This window comes from Anguilla anguilla, chromosome 9, assembly GCF_013347855.1.
Source record: "Anguilla anguilla isolate fAngAng1 chromosome 9, fAngAng1.pri, whole genome shotgun sequence".
Lineage (NCBI taxonomy): Eukaryota > Metazoa > Chordata > Actinopteri > Anguilliformes > Anguillidae > Anguilla > Anguilla anguilla.
In genome coordinates this window covers 34,972,693-34,990,480 of record NC_049209.1, presented here as the reverse complement: position 1 = coordinate 34,990,480, position 17,788 = coordinate 34,972,693, and the positions used below count along the sequence as shown (strand labels likewise).

The following is a 17,788-nucleotide window of genomic DNA, read 5'->3' as shown; positions in this document are numbered from 1 at the left end:
CATGTTTGTATTGCAGCATAGTTGACCTTTCTCAGGTTACACAAGATCTAAGGAGGGAGATAGGGGTTTGTGTGTTTTATGAATAAAATGTGCAGCCATGGAAAAGTATATGAGACGGTAAACAGGCTGAATACTCTGGGTTATTATTTTTATATTTCTTTGTTGCAACTGAGCAAATAAGAGAAAAAATTACACCTACCAAAAAAACGTGAAATGTGTTTGAGGCATAAATGCGTACTTGGTCAAGAAGTTACCACCTTCAAAAAAACTGAGGTGGGAAAAAAACAGAAATGAGCTGAAGAGCTGAAGAGTTTCGAGGGATTGTGAGGTACAGCGGGACTGTGGGTCAGCTTTGCTTCCCTTCCTGTTAAACAACGCATGACTTTCACTTCTAGTTCGAGTTTGAGTCCAAGCCCACGACTGCTGAGTCAGAGGATCTGACAGACAAAGAGGAGGATTTACCCCTCCCCTCCGATTTATTTTCTTACCGGCTCCCCTGTCCACTTCCATAAATTCAAGTGGGCCTCTCAGTGCTGTTCAGCCTAAACTAGAGTCAGACATTTTGATCAATATGACCAGACAGCAGGAGTCCTAACCCAGTGATTTTAAAAACTTTTTAATCAGAATCCATCCATCCATCCATCATCTATACTCGCTTATCCCTTGTCAGGGTCACGGGGGGGTGCTGGAGCCTATCCCAGCGTGCGCTGGGAGAGAGGCAGGAATACACCCTGAACAGTTCACCAGTCCATCACAGGGCAGTTTTAATCAGAATGCCCTCTAAAATTACAGATGAGAACCTGCCTGATTACCACCCCTCAGGGGACACATCTTCCATTTTCAGAGCAAGTGTGTTAGTGCCGCAACCTAGTGGCACTTTAACACACTAGTGCATGGAATGACATCTAAACCATGATGTCATATCATCATGCATCTACACAAGATGCAAATAGATACAACACTTTTTTCTGAAAGTAATTTGTGACATTTATATAATTAACGGAAGAAAAATGGGTACAAAATATTTTCACTTCCTGCCATCCGGGTGAATGGTTCTCGCTCGTCCTGACCATGGAGCTTCTCCACCCCAGCTCCCCAGTGCCGGGACGAACTCCCCGTTGCTCTACAAACCACTCGGCCATTGCCCGTTTTGTGCCGTGGTCTGAAGACGCATCTCTTCAGACTGTGTTCATGTTACACTTGCATTTTCATTTAGCTTTTAACTTTACTGACTAACTTTACTAACTTTACTTAGCCTATGTTTACTGCATGAACTAGACTTGATGTTCATGGTTATGGATAACTGATACTTAAGAATTGTACCCAATCGAACTTGTGTTCTGTAGTAGTTCCAATGACCTTCGGTATATACTTATTGCACATCGGTTTGGATAAAGTGTCTGCCAAATAAAATGCAACGTAAAAGTACTTTGGGCCAACCTGAAATAAACTTACCAGAACATTAACAGGATTTTGTGTATCTTAGCCCCTTGGCTACAGACATGGAACTCCAGACTGCTGCATTCACTCAAAATTCCACAAAAATTAATGGAAAAAAAAAAGAAAATTTATATATATATAGAGGCCCTGATAGTTCATCAGAAGTCCCTTTATGCAGAGATTGTGAAGGCTCTAAGGCTTTCCACCAGAGGGCACTGTCGCTGCCAAAACATGAACTAAAATGCAGACAAAAGCCCAGTGTGTTCGTCATTCTAAATCCCTCTAAATTACAATTAAGGTCTATAGCACTGTGAAAAAGTATTTACCGATATTTAAAGATTTCCTCTTATTGCATATTTCTCACACTGAGTGAATTCAGACCTTTAGACAAAATGTAATATTAGACAAAGGGCAACTGAGCGAACACAGAAGACTTGCACTCAGGAGAAACAGTTAAGCAAACCTTTTAAATTAAACCACTATTTAACTAATGAAGAAACTATGTAGAGCAACACAGAACAATTCAGATACCTCCAGCACTTATGTCAGAGATGAAAAGAGTTACGGAAAGGCACAGAAGTTCTGTGCATCAACAAAAACCCGAAATGGGTCCTTCATCGCACATTCTCAACCTGATTACACCAACGGTATGGGAAGGTGCAAAATCATTTTCCAAGAAAATAATAATAATTTTAACTTGTGCCTGAAATTTACAGCCTTACCTTTTCAGTATATTACATCCACTAGGGCAGGGGTCCTCAATCTTATCCAGAAAGGGCCGGTGTGGGTGCAGGCTTTTGTTCCAACCAAGCAGTTACACACCTGATTCTACTAATCAAGATCCTTTGCAAAGAAGACTCTAGTGTTTGATTAGCAGAATCAGGTGTGTAACTGCTTGGTTGGAACAAAAGCCTGCACCCACACCGGCCCTTTCTGGATAAGATTGAGGACCCCTGCACTAGGGGTTTCGCAACAATTAGCCACAATGAACCTGAATATCAGTAGGATCCAATGGCCTTTTTTGTTACTGGTTTATGTGCATGTAATCACTGTTCTGGTCACTGACTTCAGTTACACAGGTGAAAATTTTGACAATTTATTATTTGAAACTTTAATTTCCAGAAAGCTTTCCTGTGCAATTACTTGTGGTTAACATGGTCATGTGCTATTGATGGAATACGCAGGCGAAGGGTGCCCCCCTGTGGGGGCGGGGACTCAAAAGCATAACCGGGATCTTATAGGCAGGCAGTGATCACTTAACTGTGCCACATTCTCGCTCGGCTGGTCAGATGAAACATGTCTGTTAAAGGCCCTGTCCACAGGTCTGCTGGCTGGTCTGATTGGAATGTGGACATAAATACAAAAAAATTAAAAAAATTAAAAATAAACACAATAGCACAGGTGACCAACTCAGGTGAAAAAGAAAACTCAAGTAACCCTGTCAATACCTTAGCTGTTACCTCCACCTACGCGCGTGTGAGCTTCTGTTAGAGTCCGGAACGGTAACAGCAACAACTGGGATCGGGGTCAAATTTTTGGCATTTGAGGCTCCTGTGGCGACGACTGGCTACTACTGCGAGCGAGCGCTCCTCTCTGTGACTAAATGTACAGGGGGCAGGGAGGTTAGCGTGCTGGGCGCAGGTCCCCCAGCCCTGAGAAGGGCGACAGAGTGTCAGTGACTCTTCTTAGAAGAGCCGAACCCTGAGAATCCCATCACAGCAGCCATCTCGTCGTCTTCCTCCAAATTCAGGTCCTCCTCGGCCTTCCTCTTCTTCTCTTTCTGCTTCTCCTTCTTGTATGCCTTTGCTTTCTCCTCCTGGGAAAAAATGAATAAAAATGCAGACACATTGCAGAGGAGTGGATGATAACAATTCAGAAGTAAGCTGTTGAATTAGCCACCTCTTGGCTGAACAACATTCAGTGAGACCACAATACTTATTATCCCCTATGCGTAATGTATGGAGTCCGTTGGCTTCAGTGAACATGGTGAAACTGGGCTAATTCAGCCCCTGGCAGTCACCTCTTCCCTAAGCTCCTTCATGCGCTCTTCGAAGTCGTACTCCTTCTGCTTCTCCTCCATCTTCTTCTTGTTGACCTCAAAGCGTTTCTTCACCTGGTCCAGCGAGGAGCGCTCCACGCGCATGGACATACCCAAGTTTCTCTGGTCTGAAGGTGGAGGGGAGGGGAGAGGGCAGGGGTTACTTTATCCCTAAGCAGAGTAATTTTTAAAAATGTTTTTTTCAAAAACTCTAAGTCACTGTTCTGACACACCACTGCTTTCAGTTACCAGCAGTGATTGTGACACCAGCATTAGAATGTTCAGTTAAGAATATTCTAATAAGGTATTTGTGATCTTACACCTTAAAGAGCATTTCTAAAACTATGGGAGATTATGCAGTGGGTCCCAGAATAAGTAGTTTGCTAGGCTATGCTAGTATGTGTATTTGACTGGTCTCTGAAAGGTTTGGGTCCCAATACTAAAAGTTATTCTTAATTTGGGTCCCGATATTAAAAAGTTTAAAAACCTGCGCCTTAAAGGCTTAAAGATATACTCTATACACCATCACTCCTGCTTACTCAATACCGCCCTATACTCACGTTTTTTCCCATTGATGTGGTCCAAAAAGTTGATGGAATCCTTCACAACACAATCACACACATTGCAGTAGTACCTGAATACACACACAATTAGAAAGTCATCAATGTCAAAATCATAAACCGTTGTAAATGAATTCAAATAACTAAATACACATTCTATGGTTTATTATTTATTGAAAAAAATTCATATTAGAGATGAGCAGTAAGGCACAACAAAACAGTTTAAAGAACTTAGAGAGTAAGGAGAGTAGCAATGGTAAACATACTAACATGGCATTGGAGTGGCATAATAATAGACTTGGTCCAGTTAGTTTTATAACCAGAAAATGTGTCCAGAAGGAAAATATTTCTGAATCATGCTCAGGGCAACACAGGGGGAATTTGAGAATAAGTGGGGAGTGATCGCACACACTCACCCGCCCATCTCCGCCTGAGGAGTGGTCTTGGTGATGACGATGGTCTTCCCCAGTTTGGACTCCAGATCCACCTTGTAGTCCCTGTGCCGCAGGAGCTCCCGCTTGACGGGGGGAGTGGGTTTGCCTGGAGGAGGAAGAACATGATGATGATGATGATGGTGATCAAACACGCAGCACATTGAAATGAGCTCTGTCCTGTTTATGACAAATCAATTAATATACATTTATCTTTATATTTCTGCAACTACAAAGCCTTAAAAAAAACATGTCATGATCCACGAGATCGGGCGTTTAGTTCAAAACATTTCAGACTCACCATCTTTCTTCTCCCTCTCCTCTGTGAGTCGCTTCTGTGCCAGTTGTTCGTACTCATCTTTGTCCCACTTTCTGCGAAAGTCATTCTTTGCCTTCATGAAAACAAAATTCTTGTTAGTTTTAACTCTGAATATTCAGCCGGCAAGCGATGCCTCAAATATTACAGCATGTATTGTAAGGTAGCGTTAGCCTAGTTATAATTACCTCACTATCTTTGCTAGCTTGCAGTACTCACATCTGAGAGTCGGCAACACGCATAGACAGGTTACTATTGTCTAGCTAGCTGGCTGACTGTACATTAAGTTCGCGGGTACATGTTTAGCAGACGTTGTGAAATGGGTTTTCCGAAAATAAACCGATGCAATGCCATGCACAGAATCGAAGCGGACATCCCTCTCACTCGCAACTCAACACAAAAAAGCAAGCTAGCTAACGTTAGCGTGCTAATTCAAAATTACGCGGACCACACACAGCCCTTCGAAGAATAGGTAATCACACTAACAGCACTTTATTTTTCATACTGTGAAAATTAGCCTGCGTTGAAATGAAATGTGAACACCAAACTTTTGTCTTCAAAACGCTAATCAAATGCACGTATTGCTGTTAAAACAATAACAACACTCAATACTTACCCCACTACCCGACGCCATCTTGTCGTAATATACTTGTCGCACCTTTTTGACGTAACGTGAATTGTAGTGTAGTGCAAGGCTAAATACCTCCACCCCACCTACTGGTGGATGTTTTCAGGACATACTCATGAATAATAATAATAATAATAATAATAATAACAATAATATATTATTATTATTATTTATTTTATTTTAAGTGTGACTTTAAGTTAAGTTTTGTGAGCAGCAGTGTCAGACCAGTCTAAAAAACATTCCAAGACCAGAAATTTTTCTGGTCTGTAATTTTCATTAAAGAACTATATGCAACTTGCCAACAAAGAACCCAAATCATATATTCACACAACTAACATTCAAATAAAACCACAAAGCATGCTATAACAATCATAAAGAAATGACATAAGAAAAGAGTGCTAGGGCGTGGGAATAGGAAGGGCCGTAATGCTTTCTTAATTGTTAAATCTTCAGTCTTCAATAGTGTATGTAGTCTTATATATAATGTTATTACATCAGATTCCGTTTAAAACGTTCATAAATTCTTTCTGTTTTCATAACTGCAGGTAATGACAGTTCGTAACAGGACGTTCGGTCACTATATTACAGTACAGAACATCCATTGCTACAGCATTGTCATTGGCTGCTGATGATACATGCAACTTGGAATGTTCTGGCTTCAGTGAGAGTGAGATAGACGTGCAGTGTTAAGAATATGGGGTCAGCCCCTGGGTCTGTTACGAATCTGTAATACTACAATGTTTGGCTTCTGCTGGGGTGGTCCCCAATCAGGCCAGCTGTGAGCGCAGTGTGTTTCACAGCTCTTGCACCAGCAGAGATGTTATTTATTGTTTTACAAGATCCTGTACTCCTTTGTGTGGCCATTTGGAGACAAGTGAATTAGCGATGCAATGTGTAAAGGATCCTACACAGGAACATGTAATATGACAGCTCAGGGCACCAGCGCTGTGCCTGTTCTCAGCATGAATAAACCTTTTTGTTTTTAATAAACTTGGGCTCAGTGGCGTAGGTTTTGTTTGAACATTGGGGGGGGGGGGGGGGGGGGGGGGGGGACACATTAACGGGGGTTCTAGGGATCCTCCCCCAGGAAATTTTGAGCGTCAAACACTTCATTTCCCGCATTCTGGTGAATTTTTTGCACCAATTTGTGCCGTTTCTGCATCAATTTATGGTGGAAATGTCTTTATTTACGTAAAGGAAAACACAAAATTCAGTTTTTATTGGGGGGGGGGGGGGGGGGGGGGGGGAAATGCACGTGTTCTAAATATTGAGGGGGACGTATCCCCTGCGTCCTCCGGAATCTACGCCAATGCTTGGACTATATGTACATGGCATATATTAGGGTTACATGTAAAAATTAAAAATAAAAATTTCTGTATATAAAATGTTTATCATTTTGGCACCAGCTTTATTTTAAGGTGTAACACACAAACAATACAGTATGTGATTAGAATGAACTTCACTGAACATTATAATTCTGATGTAACACTACTGGTAATAGAAAGAAATTGAGTTCTAGAACACTGACTTGACATTTTGAAAAACATTTTTAAAAACTCATTAAACAACACAATGTTACTAGGCAATCATTGCCACCTAAAGTAAGAGTCAGATGTGGTTGCACCAAAACTTAGGTCTTGGTCAGTGTGATTAAAATTCATACATCAAAGGTCATTTTTAACACTTTAAGGTGCTAGATCACAAATATGTGATTAGAATGTTCTTAACTGAACATTCTAGTGCTGATGTTACAATCACTACAGGTAACTGAAAGCAATTGGGTTCTAGAACACTGACTTCTAAAGAGTAAATAAATAAAAAACATTCCAGAAAACCTACTCTTCAACGGTTTAAGCAGTCATCTGCAGAATCAATAATACTAGGCCAGTATTAATATTCACATATTGTCACACATATTGCCATGGGTTGCTTTGGATAGCGTATTAATCTCGTTCGTTTTTTGGACGATAAACTACCCAGTGTTAGTGTAATTTGGAAACTACACTTCCCATCGTTCCTAAATTGTTGTTAGGCTCAAATAGCGATGCGGTTCAGTGACCGAATTATTTTCCCATAGCAGAGACATGCGTTCTATTTCATTGATATTTTTTGAAAATCGTGGCTATTGATGTGGAAACGAATTGATATAACTAACGATTTATTTATATGTGTGCCAGTGAATACGACATTTACGACATAAAATATATGGTTTTAAATTGTTTACCAGAATGTCGCTTAATAATCCCCCTCGCCCGCCAATGTTTTTTATGAATCCCCTATCGCTTAAGGGCGTGTGAATGTTTTTTTTTTCTTTTTATGGGCGATGGTGTGCATTCTGTCTCGCCAGCCAGCAACCAGTAAGATTAAATGATCTATTGAATTAGAAAAGAAAATTCCACATCATAATTTGTAACAGATATCTAGTCATATATAGGTTTGCGAGCATGCTTTGCAGTTAATGAGTTATAACATCAAAAATCCTTGTTGTGGCTAGCAAACTAGACATATTCACCTCCAATTGGTTTATCCCTCTCTAGTATTTAAGCACAGTTGCACGGCCTGGAAGAGCCCTGCGCAGCTCGTGGTTGCTAAGGAGACTCGTCGGGTAGGTAGCACGAGCTTGCAGAAATACTGACGATAACACAAATAACTGAAAAATTAATAAATTAATTGAAACACGTCTAGCTATCTAGCTGCCGATTTAACAGCATATATCGCTTATTTTTACTCGCGTTTATGTCGTTGAATGATGCTGATTGTAACAGTTGTGTACCGTTAGCCAGCTAGCTTGCCCATTCGTTTTGAATGTCAATTCTAATACGGGTGTTATGGTTAGCCAGCTAGGTGATGTTAGCTGGGTAAATGGTCATATAGCTTATGCAAGCTATCTACCTTGTAGTAGACAATGCGAAACGACACGGAATAGGTAATATTATTTATTACTCTTGGGCATGTGGACGCATACTGTATGCCGCCTGTTATTCATTTTGTCGCGTTAGCTTTAGCTATACAGTTCACTTGCTCGCGATCCAGTCTAAGCCTTTCCTGCTAACCATCGCGCTGCATTTTATTATGCACAATATTGCAAACCTCGTTTGCTTATTAAGGAAAACTGTATGGATTTATTCTGGCTAAGTATCTAAGTGGTAACGTTGAATAAATGTTAATTTGACGTTAGCCAGTGAGCTAGCTCGCTGCCCGTATGGCTAAATATACTATGCCTTATGCCATGGATATCTAGCCAGTTATATTATGTTAGACATAGATGGCTAATGCGTACAGTAAGGCGCCCGGCTATAAATAGCACGTTATTGACATTAACTCGGTGGCTAGCGCCAGCTAGCTAGTCAGCTACTGGTAATACATTTCGTTGGTTTCACATTTAGGTTATCCTTTGCTAGATTACAAACATCTAAATTCCTAAACCTTACACACACCTCCACCCCTCCCATATTTCTCTTCATCCCTCTTTTCCCCCTTCGTTTCTAGGGCAACGGGCGAGAGGAACAGGATTCCACTTTGGTTCAAGCGGTCAGTCTCGGTAAGTGATATTTTCTTAGGTCAGAACTGTAGCGTAAAACAAGTAGCTTGCCACGATACGTTAATATGTTATCTTATTTAATTGGGAGTTGAATTAATACTGTCTTTAGTCTGCATTAATATCTGATTCTCGGCTAGCGCTATCCACTGATAATAATTGGAGGGAAGCAGTTTTAAATCTTAACAGTTTTGTCACATGGCGCAGGGTTGAGACACGGTGATGTCACCGAGTTTTTATAAGCCGTAGATCTCCAGCTGCAAGTTGGCTGACACCACACCACAGTAGCTTGCTTTATAGTTGAGGCAGACTAGTGTGCGTGAAGCGAAGTTTTTGTCTTTGTGGACTCAGCTTAGTGTTTTATCGCTGACAGCTGCCTTCCGTACATTCCATAGACCCGAGAACAGAGCAAAGGTTGGATATGGTTTTTGCTGGTAGTTTCACCTTAACACCCGGACATATTGATTTTCAGAGGCACACATTTTTTTGTAGCTATAATGTCCGGCCAGTTCCAATAAATTAGTTTGCCTTGGCATAAAACGGGTGCCTTTGTCCAGATTCCGTTTAACCAAAATATTAATTGGGATTGGGTTAAACTTTAAACATTTTCTTGCATGTCAAAGACAACATTGTGGCTGCAAAAGTGGTTTCAAAAATAAACATTCACTTAAAAAAGCAATAACAACTGCAACAGTAAAATGAAATTTTGCCAAGAAGTTATTGTCAAAGCACAGAGGTTAGATTGAATTCAGCCACCCTTTCCATTGCATAGCGCAAAGTGAAGACCGTTATATGTTAAGAGATCTTTGATGCATTCCTTTTCACTGAAAAAGGACTTTCCCCAGTGTTTAGGTTAGCCTTTGGCCCCAGCGCATGTTTTCACAGGTGAGTGAGAGCGAGTGTGGGGTCTCTGGCAGCAGAGGGAGGTGTGGGAGTCAGCTTTAGGACTTGTAGGTGATCAGCAGGTCCAAATGTGTGGACATGTGGTAGCACTTAGGACTGGAACATTGGGGGTGGGACCAGTGTCTTACAAGTCTAGTCCTTCCCCTGATGGCTAATTCTGGGACAGCCAAGTGCCTACCCAATGCCCCTGTCAAACAAATAAATGAATAAATATATAAATAAGCTGTGAGCTTGGAATTCTCCAGGCCAGGTAAATAACCTTTACCTGGCTTTAGGACCACCAATATCAAGGAGTGTCAGAAAGAGAAGACAATTAATTGCTGTGTTTAATTACCTAGGCAATGCGATTCTGCATCTGTGATTCTGTGACCAGGTGATTGTTACTGCATTATGATCACACTGTGGTGATTGTTACTGCTTCTGTAATTCTCACAGATGAATGGAAAAATACCATGCCTGTGATTCTCACAGATGATGAGAATGAGAATTACAGATGCTGTAATAATCACTTCCATCTGGAGAATGACAGGCAGTAATAATCACCATTGCAGATGAATGGCAGCCCCGATTAGTTGATGCACTGCATCTTCCATTCTCTCATAGGCAAGGTGATTATTACTGTCTGCTTTTTTAAAATTATTGCCAGGTATTTAATTCTCACAGATAATATGATAATTACTGTGTCTAATTCTCTCACAGAAAGGTTGAGATCTCTTTCAAACATAAGATGGTTATTACTGTGCATGACAAACAAGGAGACAATTTCTGTGTTATAATAATAAGTGCTATAATAATAATAATACAATTATTATTATCAGAAGAATCTAGTGAATGACAAATACAATAGCTGTAGGATAATGATGATAATAACAATAACAATAATAATAATAATATAGAAATTATAATTGCTTCTAGTGTGTGTGATTCTCTCACACTTGGGGATTATTCCTCTGTCTAATTCTTCCACAGATGAGGTGATGATGGGAGTGCTCGATTCTCTCTAAGGGCGGGCGAGGTGGCCTACCCTAGTGGGGGACTGCAGGAGACCGAGCCAGTGTGGCGCTCGCAGCCGGACGGACAGACGGACGCACGCTCCCCTCCCTCCCCCTCCCCCTCCCCTTCTCTCTCCCCGTCCCCTCCGCCTCCCCCACCCCCCTCCTCCCCAGCTCTTCGTCGCCTTGCCATGGTAACGCTCATCACCGAACAACTGCGGAAACAGAGTCTCAGCGGCCACGCCCACCTCGGGTCCTTCTCTCTTTACCTGGTGAGCATTTCCTGCCTGTGCGTCTGTCTTCGTTAATGACCGATTACTCTTCTGGTTGTTCACGTTTGCAGCTTTTTACATGTTTCTTTCAGATGTTTGTGTACTAGGTGTCTGTGTTTAAAGTGAACTGCTGGCCCTACTAGTAGCTTTTCCTCAATTAGTGCATTGGGGTGCTGGTCCCAGGTTAAGGTCAAATGAAGGTGTCACTTTGTGAATGTCAGTCAGTCACCGATAGCATTGGTTTGTCACCCAATAACTTCCTGCATCAGGTTGTCACTCAGTCACCCCCTACATAGGATTGTCACCCAATCACCCCCAACTACGGTTTGTTGTCACAGTTTCTAACTGTGTAGGCTCCCAGGTCCTTACTGTAAAAGAGAATTCAGTTCTCATTTGACCCATGTGGTAAAATAAAGGTTAAAAAAGGAGTTAGGTCTGAGGTAATGACCCGTTTTTTTTGTTTTTTTGTTTTTTTTTTGTCCTCCCATTGAATGCCTGTCTTTCAGCCTCTGCCAGAGCCACCCAGTCCTGGAATCTGCTGGCCTACATATGGATTGATGCCAGGTTAGTTTCCACGGTGACTCAAACACAGCCGTTTTCTTCCGCCCTGTCACCGCACATTCTCTATACATATGGCTGGTTATTTCCTAACAGGGTTCAGATTAAGCATCATAAGACGTCACTAGCAATACCTCTTCCCGGATCTGAACTGGCAAATACCAGTTTGAAATTGCAGCTCTTTAACAGTCACTCCACACTGCTGCCCCTGCATGCTGGTCCCTCTCTGGGTTTCCAGTAACTTAGTTGTCCCTGCCCCCACCCTAACTCTTCTGTGTGAGTTATTGCTAACGTGCTAACGTGCTAGCGCAGCCTGGTCTTGGCTGATAATGCACCACCCCTGTGGTACAAGCCGAGGTGGGGTCTCACAGGGGCTAAACAAGCCAGGACCCTCAGAGGGGTGCGGAGGGGGTGCACTGATGTTTCAGGTTTATCTCATTACTCATCTTTTGACCTTTAACCGACCTTTAAAGGAGCCCCCCCCCCCCCCTCCCCCGAACCCCCTGCACAGTGCAGCAGTGTAAAGCCACACCATCCTTCTTCACTCTCACACTAAGACAGCTCCTACCTCAGCTTGTCTGTGAAACTCTGCAGCAGTTCAGTTGGGCCTTTTTTTTTTTTTTTTTTTTTTGCTTTCCAGGGTGACTTGCATAGCGCACATATTTTCCAAGATATATGTCCTGTACCAGTTGAGGTCTAGTGCTTTGCTCCAGGGCACAGCTGAGCGCCACCTGGGATCTGAACCTTGAACTCTGCGGTCACAAGTCAACTTTATATCTCCCCCCGCGATCGACCCAAAAGCGCCGATTCCGTCCGTCTGAGGCAGGAATGTTCGGCAGCGGTCGGAGGAAGCGGCCACGCCCCTCCGTCCGCCTGACTGAGGGAGCGGCTTCACCGCTGAAGACCGCGGCCGTCAAACTGCGCGGTCACGGCGACTATTTAGTAACGTTTAAATTTGACCACTGAACGGTTCATTTTACCCCGGGAAGTGACTGTGTTTCATTTAGAGGATTGTTCCGTATGGTGCCTTTGGAGGGATAAGGAAAACATGGGTCTTGGCTTTGCTACAGCTCCCTCTACTTTTCACAGTTTACCCCCATGACTCTTACTCTTATACTGCACTCTCAGAAGAAAGGGTTCCAAAAAACTCCTCTGTGTCTCCATAGAGGAACCCTGTCTAGTTCAATGGTACTTTGAGCCATTTTGTGTGACAATCTTGGAGCTTTCACTTTTTCCCCATCAAGCATAGAGTGTTCTACAAGGAACTAAAAAAGATTTCCCTTTGGAGACAAGCCAAAGAACCCTATTTTCCTGGGAGTGAGTATGGCTGAAATGGTGTCTTGCTCTGTCTCCACAGAGAGTAGCTATTGGCAGCTGTGCCCTCCTTCCAAGCCCAGCCTCCAGGGGGTGCTAAGTTCCAGCTTCCCCCCCGGGCCGGTCCCCCTGGGCCCCCCCGCGCTGCCCTTCCCCGAGGGGGATGCCCCGGACCGGGCCCTGGTCCCCAGCACCTCGGCGACGAACCTGTCTCTCCCCGGGGCACCCCCTCCCCCACCGCCGCCCCCCAAACGCCACTGCCGCTCGCTGTCGGTTCCGGAGGACCTGTCCCGGTGCCGCTACACTTGGCGGCCCAGCGCGTCCCGGATCTGGACCCCGGTGAAGCGCCGATGCCACAGCGGGGGCGGGGCGGGGGGGTCCTGCCCGCTGCGGGGCGCCCCCCCGAGCTCCTCCCTCAACTCGTCGGGCCAGTCCTCCTCCAGCCCCACCTTCTGCAGCCTGGCGCTCTCCCCGGAGTCCCCCCTCCCCTGGGCCTTCCCCTGGGACCCGCCAGACGTGGGCGCGGTGGGCGGGGGCGGGGGGGGCTGCTGCTGCTTCTTCCCCGCCCCCTCCTCCTCCTCCTGCTCCTCCTCCCCTTCCCCGCTGCGCCCGCCACCGCACCACCCCCACCGGCGCTTCTCGCTGTCGCCCGTGCACATACGGGAGGCCGCCGCCCACTTCCTGCCCCCGCCGCCGCCCCCCGCGCCGCCGCAGCCCTGGGCCCCGCCCGTGGCAGTGCCGCCGTCGCCGTCCTCAGCCTGCAGCACGCCGTCCTCGCTGCGCCGGGCCACGCCCCTGCAGCTCCCGCGCTGTCACTCGCAACCCTGCGACCTGCTGCTGCGGAAACCGGGCCTGAAGCGCCGTCGCGACCCGGACACCCTGCCCCGCGCGCGGCCCGGCCTCGACTTTATCAAGATGACCCAGGTGGGGCTGAGAGGAGAGAGGGGGTTTAGGGGTTGGGGGGGGGGGAGAGAGAGGAAGGCATTTCCAACTAGGGACTTTATTTAGGTACATCTCTGCTGTCATGGAAGGAAGGCAATAAGTCTCACATTCACTCGCTCACTCAGTCTCACATTCACTCACTCAGTCTCACATTCACTCGCTCACTCAGTCTCACATTCACTCACTCACTCAGTCTCACATTCACTCGCTCACTCAGTCTCACATTCACTCACTCAGTCTCACATTCATTCACTCACTCAGTCTCACATTCACTCGCTCACTCAGTCTCACATTCACTCACTCAGTCTCACATTCACTCGCTCACTCAGTCTCACATTCACTCGCTCACTCAGTCTCACATTCGCTCACTCACTCAGTCTCACATTCACTCGCTCACTCAGTCTCACATTCGCTCACTCACTCAGTCTCACATTCATTCACTCACTCAGTCTCACATTCACTCGCTGCCTCACTCAGTAGCTCCCGCAGTTCATTCAGTGCTTCATTCAGAAAGAATAAATGAGTGACTGAGTGAGGCAGTGAGTGAGTATGTGTGAGTAAGAGACTCCCACAGAAAGGGCCTTTGGACCAGAGGCAGAACAGGCTAGTCTCCTGGCAGCCAGTTTGAGCGATGCAGCATACGACATGGCTCCCGTGTCCAGCGTTTCACCTCACAGAAGAGCACAGCCACACCACCAGTCCCTGTGCCAACATAGTGTGTAGAATCCTGAGGGAAGATAGTCAGCCATTTTCCCTGTTTTACCATTAGCATTAGCATTAGCAGTCTCTGGCTCAACAGTGCTTGTGGCCATAAGTTTCAGTTTCCTAATGTTGGTCAAACATAGCTGGTGCCTGTTCACCATATATATGTGTACAGGGGCTGTTAGCTGTGTTTGAATCCAGCTTTCTGCCAGTACCTTCCACTGTGGGAAACAAAGGCTGACTCTTATATTGGTACTATGAAGGCTGTGTGTGTGTGCATGCATGCGTGCAAACAGCTAGCATGCATCACCTTTATGTCTGTTAAGTGTGGTTGCATTAACATGCTGTGCAGGCCTACATGTGGCACACAGAGGAAACTAGATCTTTGTCTGCTCTTTCCTGCGGTTGTGCGATGACGTTTTTACCAGACGTGTTTTTGTGGCTTCGTGCGTGCTCTCATTCAGTGCATTATTGCACGTCTGGATATGAATGCGGTGGTGAGCGGAAAGGGACCATATGTCACATGGAGGAGGGCTGTATGTGAGCTGCTATTATTAGTCCATTACTTTAACTCTTTGAAGAGTAGGTTGTAGCGAGCAGTGATTGTTGCATCAGAATGCAACGAGAACTTCAAATCTAGAAGCCACGGATATCTAGGGATGGGTATTGTTTATATTTTGCCGATATCGATGCTAAAACAATACTTTGGCCGGTGCCTAAACAGTACCTGAACTGATACCTTCTTTAAAATAAAGAGCAAACGACAACATTAAAGAATGTCTTTTATTTTTTTATTTAATTGTTTTATTTAATTGTTTAAATTGTACTTTATACTTACAATTTATACTATTGTCTCTCCCTCTCTCTCCTCCTCACTCTCTCTCTCTCTCTCTCTCTCTCTCTCTCTCTCCTCCCTCTCTCTCTCTCTCTCCCCCTCCTCCCTGCAGACCCGCAGTGGGGAGGCCCTGAGCTGGCTGGAGAGGGGCCGTCTGGGCTGCGGGGGAGACGTGTTCATGGGCCTGGAGCCCTTTTTGGGAGACTTCCGGGGCTCCGTTTCCCCCGCGGAGGGGCTGGGGAGGTCCAGCATCGGACCCCTGAGCGAGAGTGAGGAGGAGGAGGAAGAGGAGGAGGAGGATGATGAAGAAGAGGAGGAAGAACGAGAGTCGAAGAGCGACGGCGAGGGGGCTCAGCAGAGTGTCTTCGAGAGGGATTGTACAGAACTGGACTTGACCCTCATAGAGGAGAATTGATTAAAAAAAAAGAATAACTGGGAATCCTATTCCCCCATCCATTGCCAGCATTCAGCGACTCCCCCACTGCCCCCCCCCCCACACCCCCTGCCCTGCAGCCCCTACAGGAGTGGCTCTCAGGAACACAGCTGCCCTCCCGGGGGTCCCCAGCAGGGACGCGTCCACATCATCAACATGGATAATTATAATAATAATTACAATAAACGTCATCATAATAATAAAAACTATGAGAATTAATTACTGCAGGTAGCCACGGACACAGTCCCGCCAGTGGATGACATTCCAGGACCTGAGATCAGTTGCTAAAAGACCCATAAGTGTTACATAACGTGAGCGCGGGACAGCACAGCTGTTCCCACACCGTGGTGGGGGGGTCAGGGGGGGCGGGGGGTCAGGGGTGGGTTGTCTAGGGAACACTAAGGCGGACGAGGGAAACTGGAGACGACTTGGGTGGCTTCATGCAACTGGTCACTGGCATTCTATTTCCTCTTCTCCGTGTCGTGTCCTTTCTCGGCAGTAAGAAAGTTCTTTCTTGGATGGTAAATGAGTTCAGTGTTTTTTTTTTTTTCGTTTCCTTTTTTTTTTTTAAACAAAACGGCAGTATATCATTGCACTTTTTTCTCTGCAGTTATTTCTGCCATCTCATCGAAATCCATTTGAAGCATAAGCCTTAACAACACACCAGATTTTTTTCTACTGAATCAATACTACTACAAATGAAATATGTAGCTGTTTTTTTAAGTTATATTTTACTCTTCAGTTGTTTTCATAATACTATTCAAGTCTATACAACTCAAAATTCTGGAAAAAAAAGATGAAACTGGATGATTGATGCACTGTGTTGGAAAATTTAGACATGTTGCAGTTGTATTTTGAAGGGCACAATGTAATATTGTATTGTACAGCGATGATTTGTTTAAAACAAGTTATTTTGTGTGTGTGAAGATATCAGCTGGGAGACTTGGCGAGTTATTGCTGTCTTTTAGATATGTTTTTATTATTATTATTATTATTATTATTATTATTGTATGTGTTACAAGATGACAATTTCCTCTAATGCAGTTTGTGTACAAATAAAAGTTTATTGGAGATTATTTTACAAGGAAAAAACTGTTCTGTGATGAGTTTTTCAGAACGTGGGTATTTTGAGTCTTTATTTTTGGCTGGACCGCAACAGCGAGGCCAGCCCTACAAACGTGAATGTCTGACTGACTGACTGAGTGATGAAGTTACACCAATGGTTGGCCGAATCATGTGTGTTAACTCCAGCCATATACTAGGTTTTAACCTGGTCTTGTTTTCTCCTTTATGCTTACTTGGAGAATCTGGTGGCCTTTCTGTTCAGGCCACGAATGAGCAATGCAGTTTATACATCTGGCTCAACACAGCGAACTGGAATTACAGTGAAGGAAATCAGGTAATACTGAGTGTACAGCAAGAGTCCCCAGCCCTGGTCCTGGAGAGGCACATGATCAGATTCTTTCTTTTACTTGGTACTTAAATGGTCAATTAACAAGTTAATTGCAGTTTTTTCACCTTGCTTGGTTTCTTAGATCTGAATTAATTGATGATTTTCAATGAACCCGGAAGACCCCACGGTTGGGGACCTGTGATCTTCAGCATACAAATTTATGCATTCACATATAAATTGAGTTTGCGCATTTCTCTTTCCCACGGTAAACTGGACACCCACCCACCCTCTACCACCAACCACTAACTACTTCCTCTAGGGATTTACTTATTGATGAAAAAAGGTCCCTCCGGTGATGGATGACCTCTAGTGGATTTTTTGCTAAACTACACAATAAATTGAATTGTTCTGAAATGTAACACATCTAGCAGTACCTAGCAAACTAGCTTACAAGATGGTTTACATGCTAGGCAACATCATAAGTGTTTGCCTA

General features: G+C 44.5%; 2 protein-coding genes across 5 annotated transcripts; one reads left to right on the top strand and one right to left on the bottom strand.

The window, feature by feature from the left end:
- Positions 1-2,522: 2,522 nt before the first annotated feature.
- Positions 2,523-5,460, bottom strand: zmat2 (zinc finger, matrin-type 2). Its single transcript, XM_035434637.1, has 6 exons — positions 5,402-5,460; positions 4,771-4,861; positions 4,455-4,578; positions 4,039-4,112; positions 3,461-3,606; positions 2,523-3,256 (listed from the first exon to the last, which is right to left on the bottom strand). The coding sequence occupies exons 1-6, from the start codon at positions 5,417-5,419 to the stop codon at positions 3,113-3,115; spliced, it is 597 nt and encodes a 198-aa protein (XP_035290528.1). The 5' UTR covers positions 5,420-5,460; the 3' UTR covers positions 2,523-3,112.
- A 2,267-nt stretch (positions 5,461-7,727) lies between these two features.
- On the top strand, positions 7,728-16,261 carry LOC118236339 (protein FAM53C-like). 4 transcript variants are annotated; one of them, XM_035434623.1, is made up of 7 exons: positions 7,728-8,018; positions 8,903-8,954; positions 9,797-9,836; positions 10,824-11,118; positions 11,625-11,682; positions 13,034-13,914; positions 15,582-16,261. In XM_035434623.1, exons 4-7 carry the CDS (start codon positions 11,038-11,040, stop codon positions 15,882-15,884), a joined length of 1,323 nt encoding a protein of 440 aa, XP_035290514.1. In that variant the 5' UTR covers positions 7,728-8,018; positions 8,903-8,954; positions 9,797-9,836; positions 10,824-11,037; the 3' UTR covers positions 15,885-16,261. The 4 variants fall into 4 exon arrangements, with proteins under 4 accessions (XP_035290514.1, XP_035290510.1, XP_035290511.1 ...); XM_035434620.1 differs by lacking the exon at positions 9,797-9,836 and having other exon boundaries at positions 7,747-7,770; positions 7,951-8,018; XM_035434619.1 differs by lacking the exon at positions 9,797-9,836.
- Positions 16,262-17,788: the final 1,527 nt, after the last annotated feature.

Coding starts and splice junctions, on each gene's coding strand:
- zmat2 (XM_035434637.1), bottom strand. Junction 3,607..4,038: donor CCACATCAATGGGAAAAAAC/GTGAGTATAGGG, acceptor CTCCACCTTCAG/ACCAGAGAAACTTGGGTATG. Junction 3,257..3,460: donor TGAAGGAGCTTAGGGAAGAG/GTGACTGCCAGG, acceptor ATTTTTTCCCAG/GAGGAGAAAGCAAAGGCATA.
- LOC118236339 (XM_035434619.1), top strand. CDS start 11,038: ATGGTAACGCTCATCACCGAACAACTGCGGAAACAGAGTCTCAGCGGC. Junction 11,683..13,033: donor TACATATGGATTGATGCCAG/GTTAGTTTCCAC, acceptor CTGTCTCCACAG/AGAGTAGCTATTGGCAGCTG. Junction 13,915..15,581: donor ACTTTATCAAGATGACCCAG/GTGGGGCTGAGA, acceptor TCCTCCCTGCAG/ACCCGCAGTGGGGAGGCCCT.